Source organism: Myotis brandtii, unplaced genomic scaffold, assembly GCF_000412655.1.
Source record: "Myotis brandtii unplaced genomic scaffold, ASM41265v1 scaffold51, whole genome shotgun sequence".
NCBI classification, from domain to species: Eukaryota; Metazoa; Chordata; class Mammalia; order Chiroptera; family Vespertilionidae; genus Myotis; species Myotis brandtii.
Genome location: NW_005369442.1, coordinates 2423129 through 2441448, shown reverse-complemented (window position 1 = coordinate 2441448; position 18320 = coordinate 2423129). Strand labels below are relative to the sequence as shown.

Sequence of the window (18320 nt, the reverse complement as noted above, 5' to 3'; positions counted from 1 at the left end):
GATGTGCCCGCAACCCAGGTACATGCCCTTGACCGGAATCGAACCTGGGACTTTTCAGTCCGCAGGCCGACGCTCTATCCACTGAGCCAAACCGGTTTCGGCAACACTGTAAATTCTTTATCCATTTATGCATTGATAGACACTTAAGTTCTTTCCATATCTTGGCTATTCTAAATAATGCTGCAAAGAACATGAGGTGCATACAACTTTTCAAATTAGTATTTATGTTTTCTTCAGATATATACTCAGAAGAGGAATTTCTGGGTCATATGGTAGTTCTATATTTAATTTTTTGGGGAACCTCCGTGTTTTCCATACTGGCGGCACCAATTCACATTCCCACCACTAGTGCACAAGAGCCTTCTTTTCTCCGCATCCTTTCCAATGATGGTTATCTTTTGTCATTTTGGTAATAGCCATTCTAACAGGTGTGAAGTCATATTTGTGGTTTTGATTTGCATTTCCCTGATGATTAGTGATGTCAAGGATCTTTTCACGTACCTGTTGGCCACCTGTATGTCCTTCTTTAGAAAGATATCTATTTGGATCATCTGCCCATTTTTAATTGGATTGGTTCATTATTTTGTGTGGGTTTTTTTGCTATTGATTTGCATAAGTTCTTTATGTATTTTGGTTATTAATTAGCCCCTTATCAGATATATGATGTTTTCTCAAATAATAAAAGTAGAAAATTTACGTTAATAGAAAATCACCATTATAATATCAAAATAATAATTGCTGCAGGCAATATCTAGGAGTTTTATAGTTTCAGATCTTATATTCAAGTCTTTAATCCACTTTAGTTGATTTTTATGTATGGTGTAAGAGAGGGGTCCAGTTTCATTCTTTTGTACGTGGATATTTAGTTGTATCAGAACCACTGTGGAATGGATTATTCTTTCCCCTTTGAATGAGGTTGGCACCCTTATCAAAAATTAGTTGACCATAAATGATGAGTTTATTTCTAAACTCTCAACTCTATTCCATTGGTCTATATGTCTACCCTTAAGCCAGTACCACACTGTTTTGATTACTGTAGCTTTGCAGTAAGTTTTGAAAATGGAGATTGTTTGGCCATTTGGGGCCCCTTGGAATTTGTATGAATTTGAGGACTGGCTTTTCCATTTATGCACATACACATAAAGCCATTGGAATTTTGTTAGGGATTGCAATGAATCTGTGGATGACTTTGGGTAGCGCTGACATCTTGACAATATCAAATCTTCCTACCCATGAACATGGGATGTCTTTTCATATATTTAGGCCTTTTAAGATACTTCTTGATACTCTTTAGTAGAATACTAATTTAGGCAGAGCCATCTGACCCCTTCTAAAGTTTCCAAGGAATACATGGGCAAAAGTCCCAAATGTTGAATGATTGCATTGAAACACATGTCCCTGCAATTCACAAAGCATCACTTTATTTCCATATAAATAACAGTCACTGATGAAGGGAAAAGAACAAAATCATGACTGCCAATATTTACTTAGGAAACCATTTTCATAGAATACGGATGGAAGAAAATGGAATGCATCTTCAGAGTGGCAGGGGACAGAGGGACAGGCACAGCAGATTGAAAGCATAAAAGCATATTCTCATAAGAACCAAGCAATCCTTGTTGTTGGAGGACCAAATAGAATCATCATTAATGTAAGTAGAATCAAAGTTCACGATCTGTAAGTCCTTCTTAAGATATGCATGATTCAGCTTATTTACAGTTCGGGCAAAGGCATATTTAGAAGCACAACTATATGCTTCCAAACTGTACACTTTCTTGAAGTGCAGATCAAAAAATGGATTGTCCTAGAAAAGAAAGAGAGACATGATTTTGTTTGTAGTCAAGAAAATAACTAGATTCTCTCATATTCTTTTGTATATACTTCTTGATTATAAAGAATTAGTACCAAACATATTTCTAAAATCTACACATGAGCTTTCCCAAAGCTACCTAACCTGCTTCAAACATTGCTTCCAAGAAAATCATAAGGATTATTTATGAAGCGTCTATAATGTTTTCAGTTATACAATTAGAACGTGTCTCAGAATGTGTAGTTATCTATCAACTCTTGCCAGGGTAGTGAATTTGAGAGGATGGATAGGGATGAAAAAAGAATAAACTCACTTATAGACTTCTGAAGGGGAGAAAATGTTTCTCCTTTTCTCTACCAGGAGGGTGGTTCCTTGTGCTATTCCAAAGGTAGAAGGGTGAAATACAGGATGGCTAATTAGCTTGTGGCATACCACAGATCACCAACTTGCTGACTTTGAAGTCAATAGCAAAGAACTACCTTTGAAGTTAGTAACAAGGATCATTAAATCATTGGACTGAAACAGAAAAAAATTACTAAAGGCTGCCTCTAGGCTTTTTGGATTGCTCTAGGCTTTTGTTATACTTCTAGTGGAGGTGTTTTGAGAAAAAGCAGACATCAAATCTAATCTAAGTCCTGTATGTTAAAATAATACTTGCTAGTGTTACTAATAACAGTAAAAACAATGCCTTACATTTATAAAGTGCTTTTCAGTTTACCAAATGCTTTCACATTCATTATCTGCCTAACTCCTAACTCTCCTTGAGAGTGGAAGGTTTGAATTATTTATCTTTGTGTTCATGGCAACTACTAGGTTCTCAACATGTGTTGAACTGATCTGAAGTAGTTCCATAAAAAAGAAGTGGAGGTAAACATTGCCCTTTAACTGGTAAGGAGGCAGAGAGAGACCAAACAAGAGTCTGAATAATTTGTTACCATGTAAACATTATATAAGACTTAGGTATTTGCAATTTCTTTTTGTTAAAATATATTTTTATTGATTTCAGAGAGGAAGGGAGAGGGAGAGCGATAGAAACATCAATGATGGGAGAGAACTATTAGTTGGCTGCCTCCTGCATGCCTCACACTGAGGATTGAGTCCACAACCCCGTCAGTGCTCTGAATCAAACCTTGAGATCCAGGTTCATACATAGGTCGATGCTCAGCCACTGAGCCATGCTAGCCGGGCTGCAAGAAAATTCTTGCATGAGGAAGGAAAAACAAGATGGGTTTTGAAGTTAAACTACCATCTTGAATCTCTGATGTAACCACGGACAGAGCGCTTATGTGATGTGACCTTCACTTTTCTTCTCCTTTTTGAAAGGTCTGATATGAAATTTACATGCATACTATGGAGCTTAATAAATGATAGTTCCCTTTCCTAAATCTGTCCCCAGTAAGATTGTGATGCTGGTGTTAATACCACCTTGCTTTATACCATTAACAGAATTTAAAAACAACATTTAAAAAAAAGAATGTACATGGGTGGTGTTAAGTGTAGTGTTCCCCTAGTCACCTCTTGTAAAAATTTTCCCCAGGTGTCATAATTGCAGGAGAAAATCTCAATAAAAGGAAATCATATCCATTCTATTACCAAATACTAATCACACACCTTATATAATTTATCCATTGAAACAGTTGTCTTATCATCTAGAAAATATACTTAATGCTTTTGAGATATTTGGAGAGGATTTTTTTCCTTTAGCCTAAAAATTGAAGCCTGAGCAGGCATGCACATAGAATACAGGTTCCTTCCTCCCTCTCTCCTTCCCTTCCCCTTCCTTCCTTCCTTCCTTCCTTCCTTCCTTCCTTCCTTCCTTCCTTCCTTCCTTCCTTCCTTCGGTAATGAATTTGAGAGTATGGGTAATGATGAAAGAAGATAAACCTACTTACAGACTTCTGGAGGGGAGAAAGGTTTCTCCTTTACTCCTTGGTGCCAAATACACCAAATTTTAAAAATAGGATTCCTCTCTCCCTCCCACCCTCCCTTCTTTCCACCCTTTCTCCTTCTCTCCTTTCTACACATTCTTCCTCCCTCCCACCCTCTCTCCCTCCCTTCTTTTCTTTCTTTCAACCTCTTCCCTCCCTCTCTTCTTTCTTGACAGAATCCTAGAACTAAAAGGGACCTCACATATCACTCAGTAATCTCTTGTTTGTAGCTTGGATAGTAGTTTCCAGAGAAGTGAAGCCCAGGTCACACGAAGTTACTGGTAGACCCAGGACAAGAACCAAGATCTTAGTTAACCCAATCCCACTTTTTGCTACATCATTCTCTCTCCTGTTGCACCATGTCAGTCTCCAAATCCCCAGACATTTTGATGTCTGCATTATAAATTGACTTCCATTTTAATTCCATTCCTTTTTAAAGCTGACAATTCTCTGGCTCAAATTGCTCTATTTAAAACTGTATCACTGATAATGAAAAAAATATAGTAAATGCTGACTCCTAAGGATTCAATTCTAAGAGGAAGGAGAGTGGAAATTCCCAGAACAACTGGGATATTTTTATTTCACCCATAGAAAATAAATCTTTAAAAGGACTACTCTTTGGATTTAATAGGTTTTCTTCCAGCAATTTAATATTTTAGGTCCGAAAGTGAAGAGTAAAATAGAAATAGTCAACTTTTAAAAATATATCTATTTCACTATCAAAGATAATGATCTTCAAAGGGGAAAGAGAAGAATCAACATTGTCTGTATGAAATTAAAGGCCAGAAAGGTGAGGAAAAAATAGAGCACAGCTATTTGCTTTCAATGAATCTAAGTTGACAGGTTTGCTGAATGCATCCTCAGACACTGAACAAACTTGTAGAAATAATTATGATATCATTAATATTTGAGAAGTTCAGAAAAAATACAAAAATGGTCAAAAAAAGAGGCAGGGATGGTTAATTTCTGAAACAGATAAGTGAACTTGAGATTGATTTCTGATAAAATTTAATACAGTGAAGAAAATTTACAAGTACATAAAAGTATAAAGAAAATAATAATTAAAAATTTGTAATTCTATCACACAGAGTTAATTGTTAAAGTATTGGTTTGTTCATATATATATGTTCATATACATACCTATGTTATTTTTATATATATATGTGTATATATACTATGTTTATGTATACATACATATGTTTATGTTTATGTATATGCATACACATAAATATACCTGTGTTATTTTTTGTATTAAAATTTAAGGCTCAGATTTCAATTTGTGTTTTTTTAATTCTCACCCAAGGATATTTTTTACATTGATTTTTACAGAGTTGAAGGGAAGGAGGGATGGGGGAGGGGGAGAGAGAGAGAGAGAAACATCAATGTGTCTGTCACCTTGATTGGTTACCTCCCACATACACCCCGACCAGGGCTAGGGAGCAAACGTGCAACCCAGATATGTGCCCTTGACCAGGAATCGAATCTGAGACTCTGGTAGGCTGGCCAACACTCTAATCACTGAGCAACACCGGCCAGGACCAGATTTCAGTTTTAATAATACGACAGACTAAATATTCAAAATGGAGAATATTGGAGAAAAATTTTATATTCCAGCATATTGATATGCAATAATATATATTTAACTATTTCCTAAATATTTCTTAACATTTATGTAGAATGTATTGTCAGAAAAATGCTGTATGAGTACTTAGGAAAGGAACAATGAAATCCGCATGCTTTTACCAAAAAGTCATGCTAAACATGACAAATTTTAAAAATAAGATTCCTAGGTGATAAGTCAAGATAATAGCAGATAGTATATATTGATTTCAGAAGGGTCTTAAGGACACAATTTACACATTCAGACTAAATAATTAATTAAGTAAGGCAGAATTAAGGGCTTATGTGTGTCTAATTCTCCATGTGTAGCCTCAGAGTCTGGCAGGGCCTAATATCTATAATAATAAAAGCATAATATGCTAATTAGACCGGACAGCCAAACGACCTTCTGGACGTCATTCCAGACTTCCTTCCAGATGAAGCCACTGTGGTGGGGCTGAGGCAGAGGTGGTTAGGGGTGATCAGGCAGGCAGGCAGAGGGTTAGGGGCGATCAGGCAGGCAGGCAGATGAGCAGTAGGAGCCAGTGGTCCCGGATTATGAGAGGGATGTCCGACTGCCAATTTAGGCCTGATCCCGATCCCTGCGGGATTGGACCTAAACCAGCAGTTGGACATCCCACAAGGGGTCCCCGATTATGAGAGGGTGCAGGCCGAGCTGAGCGACCCTCCTCCCCTGTTCACAGATTTCGTGCACCGGGCCTCTGGTATACTATAAATTCTCAATGAATAAGTGAATGTATCTGAATTTGTAGAGATGTTAAACAAGCAATCAAAACAAGGCAAATTAACAGATTTCTGGGTAAAGTCTAGCTCTGCTAATTAATAGCTACGTGACCTTGGCAAGTCTATTAATCTCTTTAAGTCTCATTTTTCTCCTCTGTAGATCAGGAGTAATAATAGAATGTAACTCATGTGGGTTTTGTGATGATTATGTGGCACTTGATAAGAGTTTGCTAAGTGTGAATGGTAGCAGGTAGCAGTACTACTCAGTAATAGTAGTAACTTATCAATTACCTAGGAGTATGCACTTAGCCCGCCTGCTTCATCATTTTTATTACTGACCTGAATGAAGTCCTAAGTGTTGTGCTCATTAAATCTGCATCATATCACAGTGAATATTTTAAAAATTATAATGTTAGAAGATTTGATAGGTGGGAAGAATAAGCCAGACTAAGAATATGGCATTTAGTAGGAATAGGAATAGATGAGTTTAAATTCTAATTCATCCAACAATAACACAGTTACTGGTTGAAGGCTATAGTAAAAGATGAAAAGTCATGGTCCCAGTTTTTTGGAAGCTTTCCATCCAGAGAAGAGACAGAAAAAGCCAACAATTGCAGTTTGTCGGATTATGGCTATAACACACTTACCAGTATATCCACAATTCAATGGGGGAGACGTGAGTAGGACTTTACCCAATGAATCTGGGAAAGGGGTAAGAGATAGAGGCGATTGGGCATTCTAAGCCTTGAGAGTCAGTAGTGAAGCACAGTGGATTATAAAGTTTAAGATAGGATGACCAGAGAGAAAGAAGTCAGATCACCAAGGACCTTCATTTAGATTTTATTCTGTGTAAGTAGAGGGATGGCAGGCCAGCTTAAATGGCAATTCATGCACTAAAGACCTGAGGTTTCAAATAAGTATTTAATAGAAATAAGGAGTCCATGTCAAAAGAAATATAAACTAGTCACCCTAAGTCTAAAGTATTGCCTTTAATTCTGGAAAAACAGAAGCATTTCAAAAGAGAGAGAATAGTGTAGTGAAGGGTGTTGAAGCAATGTCATGGAAACAAGTAACACTAATGCTATTACCTCTGAGTGTTTATATTGTCCTGTCATATTGGCTTATGTGATCTTCATGCGAAAGTTATTTAAAGGATGAAATGGGGTACATTTAACCTAGAAAAGAGAAAACTTGAGGGAACATTATAATCAGCCTCAAGTATTGGAAAGGCTGCTATATGAAAGGAGGATTGGATTTGTTCTGAATTGCTCCAAATGGCAAAACTAGAACTGATGGGTAGAGATTTTGATTAAACATAAATAGGAAATTTAAAAATAAAGCATGGCAATTCAGAAATAGAATGGACTTCCTCATGTGGTAATGAGTTCTCCATCAGCAGAAGAGTACAAGGAGACTAGGAAAACCACTTGTTGCAAGGTCAAGTGGAGAGATTGTAGTATACAGACTTCTCCTGCCTTTCAATTTGAAGGTAGTAGGATTTCCAGGAAGTATTGATCCTTCTGAAGGATCAAGTGGCTAACTGACAGAAAGTCTGAAGAAGGTGAGGGAAGGAATCCCCCAAACTTACGGTGGAAGTTGAGGAAGAGAGAGCGAGAGTGGTGGTGGAAGCACCATATATTTAAAGTTTCTGAATTGATTGATTGTGTTTAACCTGTTAAGAAGCCCTTGGGAAAGATGCTTTTAAATTTAATAGACAAAATTCAAATTTAAACTCATAAAAACAAAACAAAAAGCTCCCAGTACATCATCCCAGTAGATTACACTTTACGACTTAAGAACAATATGCCATCTTAACACTTAATTACATGCCAAGAATATGTGAAGTAGGATATTGAACATAAAGATCTCCAGCTTATCGATCCCACATCTCCCTTATAGAGAGTAACACTTACAGTATCTGCTTCTTTTCCATCAATCATCTGCAGATCATTCAAAGACCACTTCTTTGTTACTTCATATTTTTCATCTAAACCTATTCTGTAGTGTTTCACCATAATTATTTTTACTTCTTCATTTTTGGTCACTGTGGGACAGAAAAACACTTAGTTTACATAAACTCTTAGAAGGTAAGTTATTCATCATCATACTTTTCAATATTTATGTATCCCTTTTTCTTACAATGAGCTTGAACCTACATTGTATCTATACCCCATTTATGAACCCTGCTGTATCTGAACCTTCACAAGTATGCTCCCAGATTTGCCCTATGTGTTAACTTTATTTTTGCTACAATTGTGGTTACATACTGCACAACAATATCTGTCATATAGAACACTGAGCTGTGTGCTTTCAACAGTGAGTTTTGTGGTGGGGAATGGGGTTCAACTCAGGGCAGGAAATAAGAGGCTTAGCGTTGGCTTATGGTCAGTGCCAAAGTGTTTACCAGAACAACTTGGAATTTTAATTTATGACAATATAAGTAAGTGAAGTCAGGAAAGTGAACAGTTCTGCTCACAAAGCAACACAGTGTTAAGGAGTGACCATGCAAATACTACTGTGTATGCTTTCTTTTAAAGTCACTGTAAGATTTTTAAAAAATTTATTGATTTGAGAGAGAGAAAAGGGGAGGGAGGGAGGGAGAGAGAGAGAGAGAGAGAGAGAGAGGCATTGATTTGTTGTTCTACTTATTTATGCATTCATTGGTTGATTCTTGTATGTGCCCTGATTGGGGATGAAACCTGTAACTTTGTCATATGGGGGCCACACTGTAACCAACTGAGCTACCTAGCCAGGGCCAAAAGGTGCTGTGAATTTTTTTATATAGAAATGCTTGCATCGCAGCTACTGTAGACCTAGTTGAGATTTTTAATCCTCTGTAGTGCACCCCTAAAATTCTAGTATTCAAAATGTGTCACTGAGACCAAAAGTTTCAGTACTATGCTTTGAAAAGTGTGGCAAAACCATTGCTAATTTTATGTGAACAAAATTAGGAAATAATTTCCTGGCCTTAGAATCATTGTCTTTGGTCTCACGTGAACACATCAGAAGAATCCACATTTAATGTTAGCAATCCTGAATTGAAAATTATTGATGAGTTAATAAAGGAGTATTTATCGGATACAACTATTATAGATGCCACAGAGGGTAGTATGAGACATGGCCTCTGTCCTCTAGAAATTTATGGTTTTGTTGGGGAGGCAAAACTAACAAACATGAGTTACATAAATTATATATATTATAAAGGTGTATAGAGCTGGCAAAATCAAATATCTTAAACTTTCTTTCAAGATGGATGACATCACTTAGAACATTGTAAGCTGGCTTTGTCTTCTAAGAGTGAAATCAGATCTGTCTTTAGGGAAGACTCTTTTGATTCTAGAAAGTTCTACTTTGGCATGCCCTCCTAGTTTAGAATGTACAAGACATTATATTATAATATAATCATAGTGATAGATAAGTGATGTGGAGCAACGTGTGTGCTCAACAGGAGTTCTGAGAAGGGAGAGACTTGGAATAGTTAAGGTAGGCATTATGAAATAAATACCATTTGAGTTAGAGCTTGAAAATTAGTTCAGTTTGGAAAGGTGGGGATGATACTGAAGGCATTTCTAGGTGAAGGTAGCAGGAGAAAATGAATAGAAAATAGAAATGGAATTGCACCAGGAAGAATTAGAGAAAGTGAACGATATAGATTGGCTGATGTTAGGATGTGGTGGGCAATCAGATTAACTAGGTTAGGAAGGTTGTGTAATGTTTTGAAAGACTCCGGATCTGAAAAGTGACAGGAACCACTGTAGACTTGTGGTGTCTGACTCCCGCTCTGGGAGGAGGGATGGGTGGCTGGCCTGGACAGTGAGGGCTCCAGAACCGGGGCTGGGGAAGGAGTAATTGTCCTCTGAAGGTGCAGGTGTACTGCTGCTAAGGCAACCAGTTGAGCTTAAAGTTGATGATGGGGCTCAGTCCCCCGGAGAGATGAGTCTGAGAAGGTTGACAAATCTAAGAAGAGGAAGCTATGCCAGGTGTTCAGTGAAAGTTGAGCAGGAGACTAATACAATGGTGTCCTGTTAAAGGAGCAGTTTGCTGGAAGCAGTGATACACAGGATACAATGAAGAGGAAAAGAGAGTGGAACTAGAGGTCCCTGGAAGAGGCAGTGCGATTCAATGGACTCTGACATTAGACATTCTGGATGCAGATCATGACATCACTTCTTACAGTGTGGTCTGAGTAAATTACTTAATCTCTAGAAAGATTAAAGCTCAGTTTTATTAGGTAGAAAGTAGACATTAGAAACCCATCTTATATAATAAAAGCCCAGTGACCGAACGGCAGAACGACCGGAACGACCGGAAGAACTGCAGCCCCTCGCCCTGGCCAGCCCCCAACAGAGCGGCCGACTGGACCCCACCAGCGCATGAATTTGTGCACCGGGCCTCTAGTAGGGTATAAAGATAAAGGATCAAGTATGCAAATGACTTAGGGTAGTACCTGGTTTATAGTAATTGTTCAAGTGTTTCATTTTGTTTCTTTTAAGAGACTATTGTAACATAGGCATAGGATGTGGGCTATGGAAATAGAAGTGGTAAATCCAGGTAAGATTTCAAATGAGGCATTGATGACAATTAATGGAAATCAAAACAGGAAGGTATGGAAGTGAACTGGTTGAGTGGAATAGCCATCTACTTCAGAAGAGAAGGAGATGGAAGTTTATAATTTAAGAATGGAGATACGGACTTGAGATTTTTTCAGTGTGGACAGGTTTGCAAGACTAGGTGTGTAGGAAAAAGAGCAGAGGAAAGAGGTGAGAGAGTGGAGAAGAAAAACATGCCAGCAGAGTGGTCTAAGAAGGAGCCAGCGGAAAAGAGACAAGCCTAACAGTGCAATGCTATGGAAATTGAGAGATTGGGAATTTCAAGGATTTGGAGGTAATCCTGTGAAGTCACTTCATTGGGTAAAGCCAGAGTTCAGTCCAGGCACTGCATCTGACTTGGGGAGCATCATTGATTTCCTCCCTAAGGGCAGTTTCTCTGGAACAGCGAAGGCAGAAGACAGCTAGAGTAGAGTCAAAAAAGAAAAAAGAAGAGACTAAAGGTTGTGATTTAGATACCATGTCCCAAGAGTTTGGAAGAGGAGGGATTGCATATTCAAGAGACAAAGGCAGTGATGGAGGGCCATGTCCTAGAGGGGACCTAGAACAGAAGATCTTAACCAGGAGTTAAGAAATAGCTCAGAATTCTGAAACTGTGTGCAAAAGATGGTGGGTCCCTGCCCATGTACATGTCTCCAGCCCTAAAAAAGGTCTGTTTGGAGACAAACAAGGCAGTTGTGTCTGTCCAGACAAAGGCTCTATCTCAGAACCAAAGGACAACGTTCTTGTTCTGCCTGCTGTCTCACTCACTACTTAGGGGGTGGGAGAGGGTGGGGATGGAGGGACATAACAGGACACTGTATGAAAATGTAATTTGAAGAAAATTCCACTGCCTCATCTACATGTTATAATAACCAGCTAATTGATCATAGACCCACTGATTCATTAATTTGATAAATGTTTGAATGCCTTTTTGAATAAAGCCCTGTGCTAAACACTAAAATAATGAATTCCCATAAGGCACGATTCCTGAGATTACAGGGAGTGGGGGCTTCATGAAAAAAATACATGATCTCATAACTTTGTAAATTGCATAAATGTCTAACCACCATGCTGTACACCTGAAATTAATATAAAAATTTTTTTAAAACTTGAATCGGGCCAGTGGGTTAGTTGATGGTAATGGGTCAGTGTTAATTTCCTGATTGTGATGGTTGTATTGTGATTGTGTAGGACAGTGATTTTCAACTGGTGTGTCATAGGAATTTTTAAAACATATAATACCTGACTATTTAATCAGGGACACTGACCTCTTTTCTTTTAGATTGTCAAATAAATAAAAGGACAGCAGCCATCACAACAATAGCCATTCAATGTGAATGAATCAAAATTATACCTTTTTTTGGGCAGAATCAAAAAAATATAATCTGTTTTTTGGTGTGCCACTGAATTTTAGTAATTAGTTTATGTGTGCCATGAGAAGAAAAAGGTTGGAAATTGCTGATGTAGGAGAGCGCCCTTGCCTGTTATTGCAATAATATACTAAAGTTTTAGTGTGGGCACTGGGGCATCATGTTGGCAATTTACTCTCAACTGTTTCAAGAAGAAAGTTATTTGTACAACTATTATCATTGCAACTCTTTAGTAAGTTTGAGATTATTTCAAAATAAAAAGAAAAAATTATGTTTAAAAAAATAAAACACATGATCACAGTGCTGGGAGTGAGGCAAGGACAGGAGAAGGGTCATCTTCATCCCTCTGGTGATCGGGGAGAGCTTCTTGAAGGAGGTCATCTGAGTTGCAAAGGGCAGGGGGAGTTACAACGACGAAAGGGTAAAGGACGTTCTGGAACAGCATGTATACAAAAGCTGAAATACTTGACACTTTTTAGTAATTACAGGTATTTGGTATTGCTGGATTGAAGTGTGAGGGTGACTAGGGGGTATGAAGGAGGATAGGAAGGAGTGAGTTAGTGTAGAATGCTAGGTGGAGGAGTTCAAATGTTATCCTGAAAGCGATGTGTTTGTGGGGATTTGGGGGGAGGGTTGTCACTAAAGGATTTTAAGTGAATAGATAGGAAGAGCTTTAGATTTTAGAAAGTTTTGGGTTGTTTTTTTTTTTTGGCAATTCTATAAAGGATTGGTTGGAGGGAGAGAATGGAGAAAGAGATGTTAAGAAGGTAGGATCTACCAGTTAACAAGTTTTCTTACACTTAATGGTCACTGTCCCCCTAACACCAAACTAAGAAAATTAGAAGATGCTTTAAGTGTTAAGCTTTTGGTACAATGATGCAGCACAGAGACAGTCCAGCCTCCTTAATTTGGCAAAATATCCTCCTCTGGAGCCAACTAGGCTCCAAGATTGTCCTTAGCCAAGAGTCAAAGAAGTCTACGCATGCTGGACTGGACCCAACCCCTAATTCCCACACTTGAGCTGTGCTGCCAGCCAAAATTAAATGGCCATATCCACATTAATGGAGTGGGAAAGTGGAAACTTATCACATTGTCTTAAAACAGAAATGTGTTTATATAGTCAAAATGCTAGAGAGTTGGTTTCAGGAACATCAGAGGTGACATTGAATAATTATTATTTAGTGAGTAATATCTATAGACTGAGGGAAATTCAGAATGAACCTGCTCCAGTTTTAATATTTTAGTTAGCATTTTCAGAATTATAATTTTAAATTATGTCCGCCATATATTTTCATTTTTAATTTCAAAATAAACATTATCATTAATAACTGCCTCTATTTTCCTGTTAAAATAGCCACTGTTATTTATGAAGCTAAATGGAAAGAAGATAGGCCAATTGAACAAATGGAATTTGTCAGAATAGAGGAAAAAGTAGCTCATGAGGAAGCTGCACAGCAACACTTTAAATAAACAAATGACTTATTTTACAACCCTAGTGTTATATAATTGCTTCCATCATTGAAATTAAATAATAGGGAAGAGCTACCATGAGTTATCAAAGACAAGCAGCTTCATTGAAAATGTTTCAATGTATTGATGATGTCTTAGGGTCATTGAGGATGCTATTATTGATTTCATCAAAAAAGTAATTTTCACATAATATTTTTTCTAGAAATATTTTAAAAAACCAATTTTGGGACTACACTGGGTACTACAGATTGAATGTGTGTGTCCCCCGTCGCCAAATTCATATGCTGACATCCCAAACCCCAAGGTGATAGTGTTAGGAGGTGAGGCCTTTGGAAGGTGATTAAGTCATGAGGGCAAAGCCCTCTTAAATGGCATTAGTGCACTTATAAGAAGATGTGAGATCATGCAAGGCTACAGGAAGAGGATGACTGACTGTCTATAGAAAGTGAGGCCTCACCAGACAGGGAATCTGCCAATGCCATGATCTTGGGCTTTCCAGCCTGCAGACTGGGAGAAATAACTGTTTCTATGAGCCACCCAGTCTCTAGTATTTTGTTTCTTTTTCTTCTTAACTTATTCTTTTAAAAATACCCTTATTGTACTATTCTTATTGTAAACTAGAGGCCTGATGCACGAAATTCGTGCAAGAGTAGGCCTTCCTTCCGCCAGCTGCCAGCACCGGCTTCTCTCTGGCACCCGGGACTCGGGATTCCCTTGCAGCCCTAGCTTCGTTCGGAAGGACGTCCGGTCTAATTAGCATATTACGCTTTTATTATTATAGATGATTTGACAAAATTGTTAGATTCTCTGATTCCCAGAGAAGTAGTCCTGTTCCGGCATCAAAATGTAATACATGTGGGGAATTTATGCATACTGTTTTCATAATTCTAGCAAATGCTATTTATTTTCAAGTTAATGTATACAAATGGAAAATGTCTTTCTAAATATATAAGAATACTTAAAAATAGTCTATCATGTTTGTTTTCTCCACTTCATATGTATATTTCAGCATATGTTTTCAGAGTAAATAGATTTTTTCTATATATTTAAAAAATATAACCCAACCTTTTATTTTATTTATTTGGAAAATAATTTATCATGTTTGTTTTTTCCTACTTAGGACTTAACAGGAGAGCACTACATGTGATGTAAGTGTTATTATTTCCATTTCAGAGATGTCAATACTGAGGCCAGAGAGGTTAATTATTTTGCCCCAAATTTCACAGCTGACAGATAGGCAAAGCAGAGTCCGGTCTCACACCAGTTCTGTCTGATTCCAAACCTTCCAAGGTTCATTGCACCATGCCCTGCTACTTTCCATTTAATTATGGTTAATGTTTTATATGCCATTTCAAATTTGTCAGAATTTCTTTGATTCATTTGTACTCTCATCATTGCATAAATGACTTATCCCTTCTGAGTGCCCACACATAATAGAACTCTTACCTCCTTCATAAGATGCTGCTTTTAACTGCCAGGGAAAATGATGTTCTAAACTGGGGGAAGCTAATCTCGAGGATAAATAACCATGCAAACCCTGAGGTGGAAAGGTACTAAGATGCCAAGAAATCCGCAATGTAAATCCTAGCAAAGTACAGAGAGGGCGATTGAACATATGATATCTGTTTTTTTACATCGACCAGGTCATGTATCAAAATAACAGCCAATCACACTCATTTGGTTGCGAGAACCCTACAAGTGACAGACTCCGATCAGATAAACAGAAAATTTAACTTATTTAAACATATCTTCTTTAAATTTTGAAAATTACATGATAGGATTTGACTAGTCCAGATGTACAATTCTTAAAAATTTAGAACTGCTGGATTGTAGGACATAAAAGGAAATCACAAGTATGCATCTCTCTACTCCCTGGAGGTGACCAGTATTTCAATGTCTGGAGTTACTTGCCTCAACAATTGTGACCTGACCTGTTTGATTCACATCAATGGAAATTTTCTGAGTAAAGCATGGTCAAAGATTTAGGACTGTCAAGCATCGCATTGATTTTGCCTTAAATTACTGTTCTGTCTAAATGTATTTGAAATGGTCATAAAGAGATGTTGATGTTACATTTGGGGAAAGTGCTTTCAAATTGATGGATGTGATGTGGACCAGAGTTGTGAAAAGTTAGTGAACTAATATGATTTATAATCTTAACTTGTCTCTGGAATATCACAATATTGTCTTCTTTTCCTCATATCTGAGAGGACCTTGTTTTTCCTTGCTTCTTACACGACAGAATCATTGAATTTTACTGAAGACAGGGATCACCTACTTCATTTGGTCATTTTCCAGATGAGGAAATTGAACCTTAAAGGGGTTGCCTTCACACATGTTAATAATGCCAACTCCTTGATCTTCCAATCCTACTTAAAAGATTCATACCATTTATGAAAAAAGGCAGCAGGTGACCCCAGCCCATAGTGTCTTTCTCAGAACTCAAGGATGCTGGGAGAGGCGGGGGAAATCACATCCATATCCCAAAATTTAATTTTAGGAGACTTTTTTCTCTTAGATAGAAGAAGTTTAGTTAATTATATAGTTGGAAAGAGGCATTAAGATATGTTTGATAAAGTAGGTATATACATTATTGCAATTATTTTTTAAAGTTTTTCTTTAAAAATACTTGTATACCAATGTTACATGATGGGTAATTAGCTTTATAAAGTAGGATCTTAATAGGTATAAAATTATTAAATGTTAATGTTGGAATAAGCATATTCTCTAACATATTAAGTCAACATAATTTACCATTTGATGGTTAGGATACAAGACAGCTTCTAAAATTGTACCATTTGACTTCTTTCTGCACTTTGAATTCTTTTCCTGGGCCTGTTAAGCTTTTTACCTTGCTATAATGAAAAATCCCCACATTTTGTACTTGTATATAGCAAAATATGCTAGGTAAAGTGTTAGATGTATATACATATCACACTTTTTATTATTGAGTGAATATTATACTTACTAGGATTAATAGAATTTTAAAGAATTCTTAACACTTTAAAAAAGATGTTTTACTTCCCTTAGAGTACTCTCTCTGATACCATTAGAAAGTTCTTCTAAGCCAATTACCTGGAAGGGAATGATAACAAGTTGTTTTCTGAAAATGCTGAGGTGTGTGCCTTATAAAGGGAAGTTGACAGTGAACACTTAGAGTTTCTAAGCTCTTTCCTCCTAAGCCCCTGGAAGGTATTAAGAGGCATGGATTGGGAAACGGGAACGCTGTGCATTACATGCAATAATGGCACAAGTATTTCTGTCTAAATTCAGCACAGAAATTACTGGCAAATCATACTTACGTGCCAATGCCTATTTCTACCTTTGGACAATTTTCATGAATTTTAAAGCCACGGGGAAATATTTTAGTTAAATAGTTTAGAGGAACTAAAAGGTCCATCTTCATGAGCTAATTTCTACCATTAAAGTATTATTTCTGTGAGCATACTTCCTAGAGGAGAAAAAATTTTAGAGATAATTCTCTATTAAAAATAAGCCCTCAGAAGAAAACACAAGATCTTTTTTTTCTTTCCTAGCATGCAAAGAGAGAGCCCTAGTTGTCCAGACTCATTGGAAATGGAGTTGTAGAACACAATTCTCCAACATATTTGAAATATACAGAGAGCTCTCCTTTGCATTTTAAAAAATGAGCTCTTCCACAGTAAAACTGCATGCCGTGCAAGTGAATTACATAAAAGACTGGAAACAAAATAATAAAATCAGGAAAAGTACAAACCCACTTTCATTTCTGAACAATTGGTCAACATATTCTTAATACAGTATTCTTTTCTGTCTTCCATTTTAGCACTTACAAAATTCTGTAGAATCCAAATTTTTAAACTGAGCCTAGTTAAGTTCTATCACGAAAAGATACACGTGCTGTAATTGTATAGGAAAATAAATACAAAATATGTTCCCCTATCACCCAAGCATCTTGGGGTTAGTTACGTCTAAAAATGATAACAGAAAGAACATATTACCTGACACACAGAGGTAATACCTGTCCTGGACCGAGAGCTCTATTTGGATAAACTCGTACAGATTCTGCGAGAGTGGCTTAAACAGTTTCTTCTCCAAGTCCTCCTTTACCAATGATGACATTTCCTCCAGTTCCACTTGGCCTGATATCTTGGCTCAAACTCACCCCTTCTCTCCTTTTGCTGCTTAGATTCCTTGTTTTGGTTTGCAGCTCCTCAGTGAGCCCTGCCCACCTCCCAGCTCTCACTCTCTTCACATCTCCTTCCCAGCCAGACCCAGGCTCCCAGAGCACTCAGCTTTTGGTTTGCAGCTCCTCAGTGAGCCCTGCCCACCTCTCACTCTCTTCACATCTCCTTCCCAGGCAGACCCAGGCTCCCAGAGCACTCAGCGCGGTCAGACCCCTCGCTGCGCTGCAGTATCTGCTCAGTGGCAGCAGCAGCAGCAGCAGCACGAGCAGCAGCAGCCAAAATACAGCAGCAGCAGCACTAGCCCCACCGTCACTCCTCAGCATCCAGGCTCAAGCAGGCTGCTCTCTGGAGCTCTCCTGTGGTTTGTTGATGGGGAACACATTTATGAGCACCAGCAGAGAGACTTGTGGAGTCCTTGGTTATTCTTGTGTAGCAGCCTTTGCCCCTTTCCCATGACTTTCCAGAGGAGGCCCACTACCTCAGCTTGATTCCATTATATAAATCAGCTGTCTGGCTCTATTGATTGGGATCCTCTTCCATTAAGAACTTGGTTATCATCGGCAAGAGGAAGAGCGCCCGTGCTTGCTCCTGACACTTCCAACAAGTCTCTTTCCCTCCTTTCTTTCCCCTCCTGCAATTCATTG

General features: G+C 37.8%; 1 protein-coding gene across 1 annotated transcript; it reads right to left on the bottom strand.

The window, feature by feature from the left end:
* Positions 1–1406: 1406 nt before the first annotated feature.
* On the bottom strand, positions 1407–17629 carry LOC102238931 (exocyst complex component 1). Its single transcript, XM_014548471.1, has 3 exons — positions 17491–17629; positions 7995–8125; positions 1407–1804 (listed from the first exon to the last, which is right to left on the bottom strand). Exons 1-3 carry the CDS (start codon positions 17609–17611, stop codon positions 1538–1540), a joined length of 519 nt encoding a protein of 172 aa, XP_014403957.1. The 5' UTR covers positions 17612–17629; the 3' UTR covers positions 1407–1537.
* Between the last annotated feature and the right edge of the window lie 691 nt (positions 17630–18320).

Coding starts and splice junctions, on each gene's coding strand:
- LOC102238931 (XM_014548471.1), bottom strand. CDS start 17,611: ATGTCATCATTGGTAAAGGAGGACTTGGAGAAGAAACTGTTTAAGCCA. Junction 8,126..17,490: donor GTATTACCTCTGTGTGTCAG/GTAATATGTTCT, acceptor TCTGTCCCACAG/TGACCAAAAATGAAGAAGTA. Junction 1,805..7,994: donor ATGGAAAAGAAGCAGATACT/GTAAGTGTTACT, acceptor TTTCTTTTCTAG/GACAATCCATTTTTTGATCT.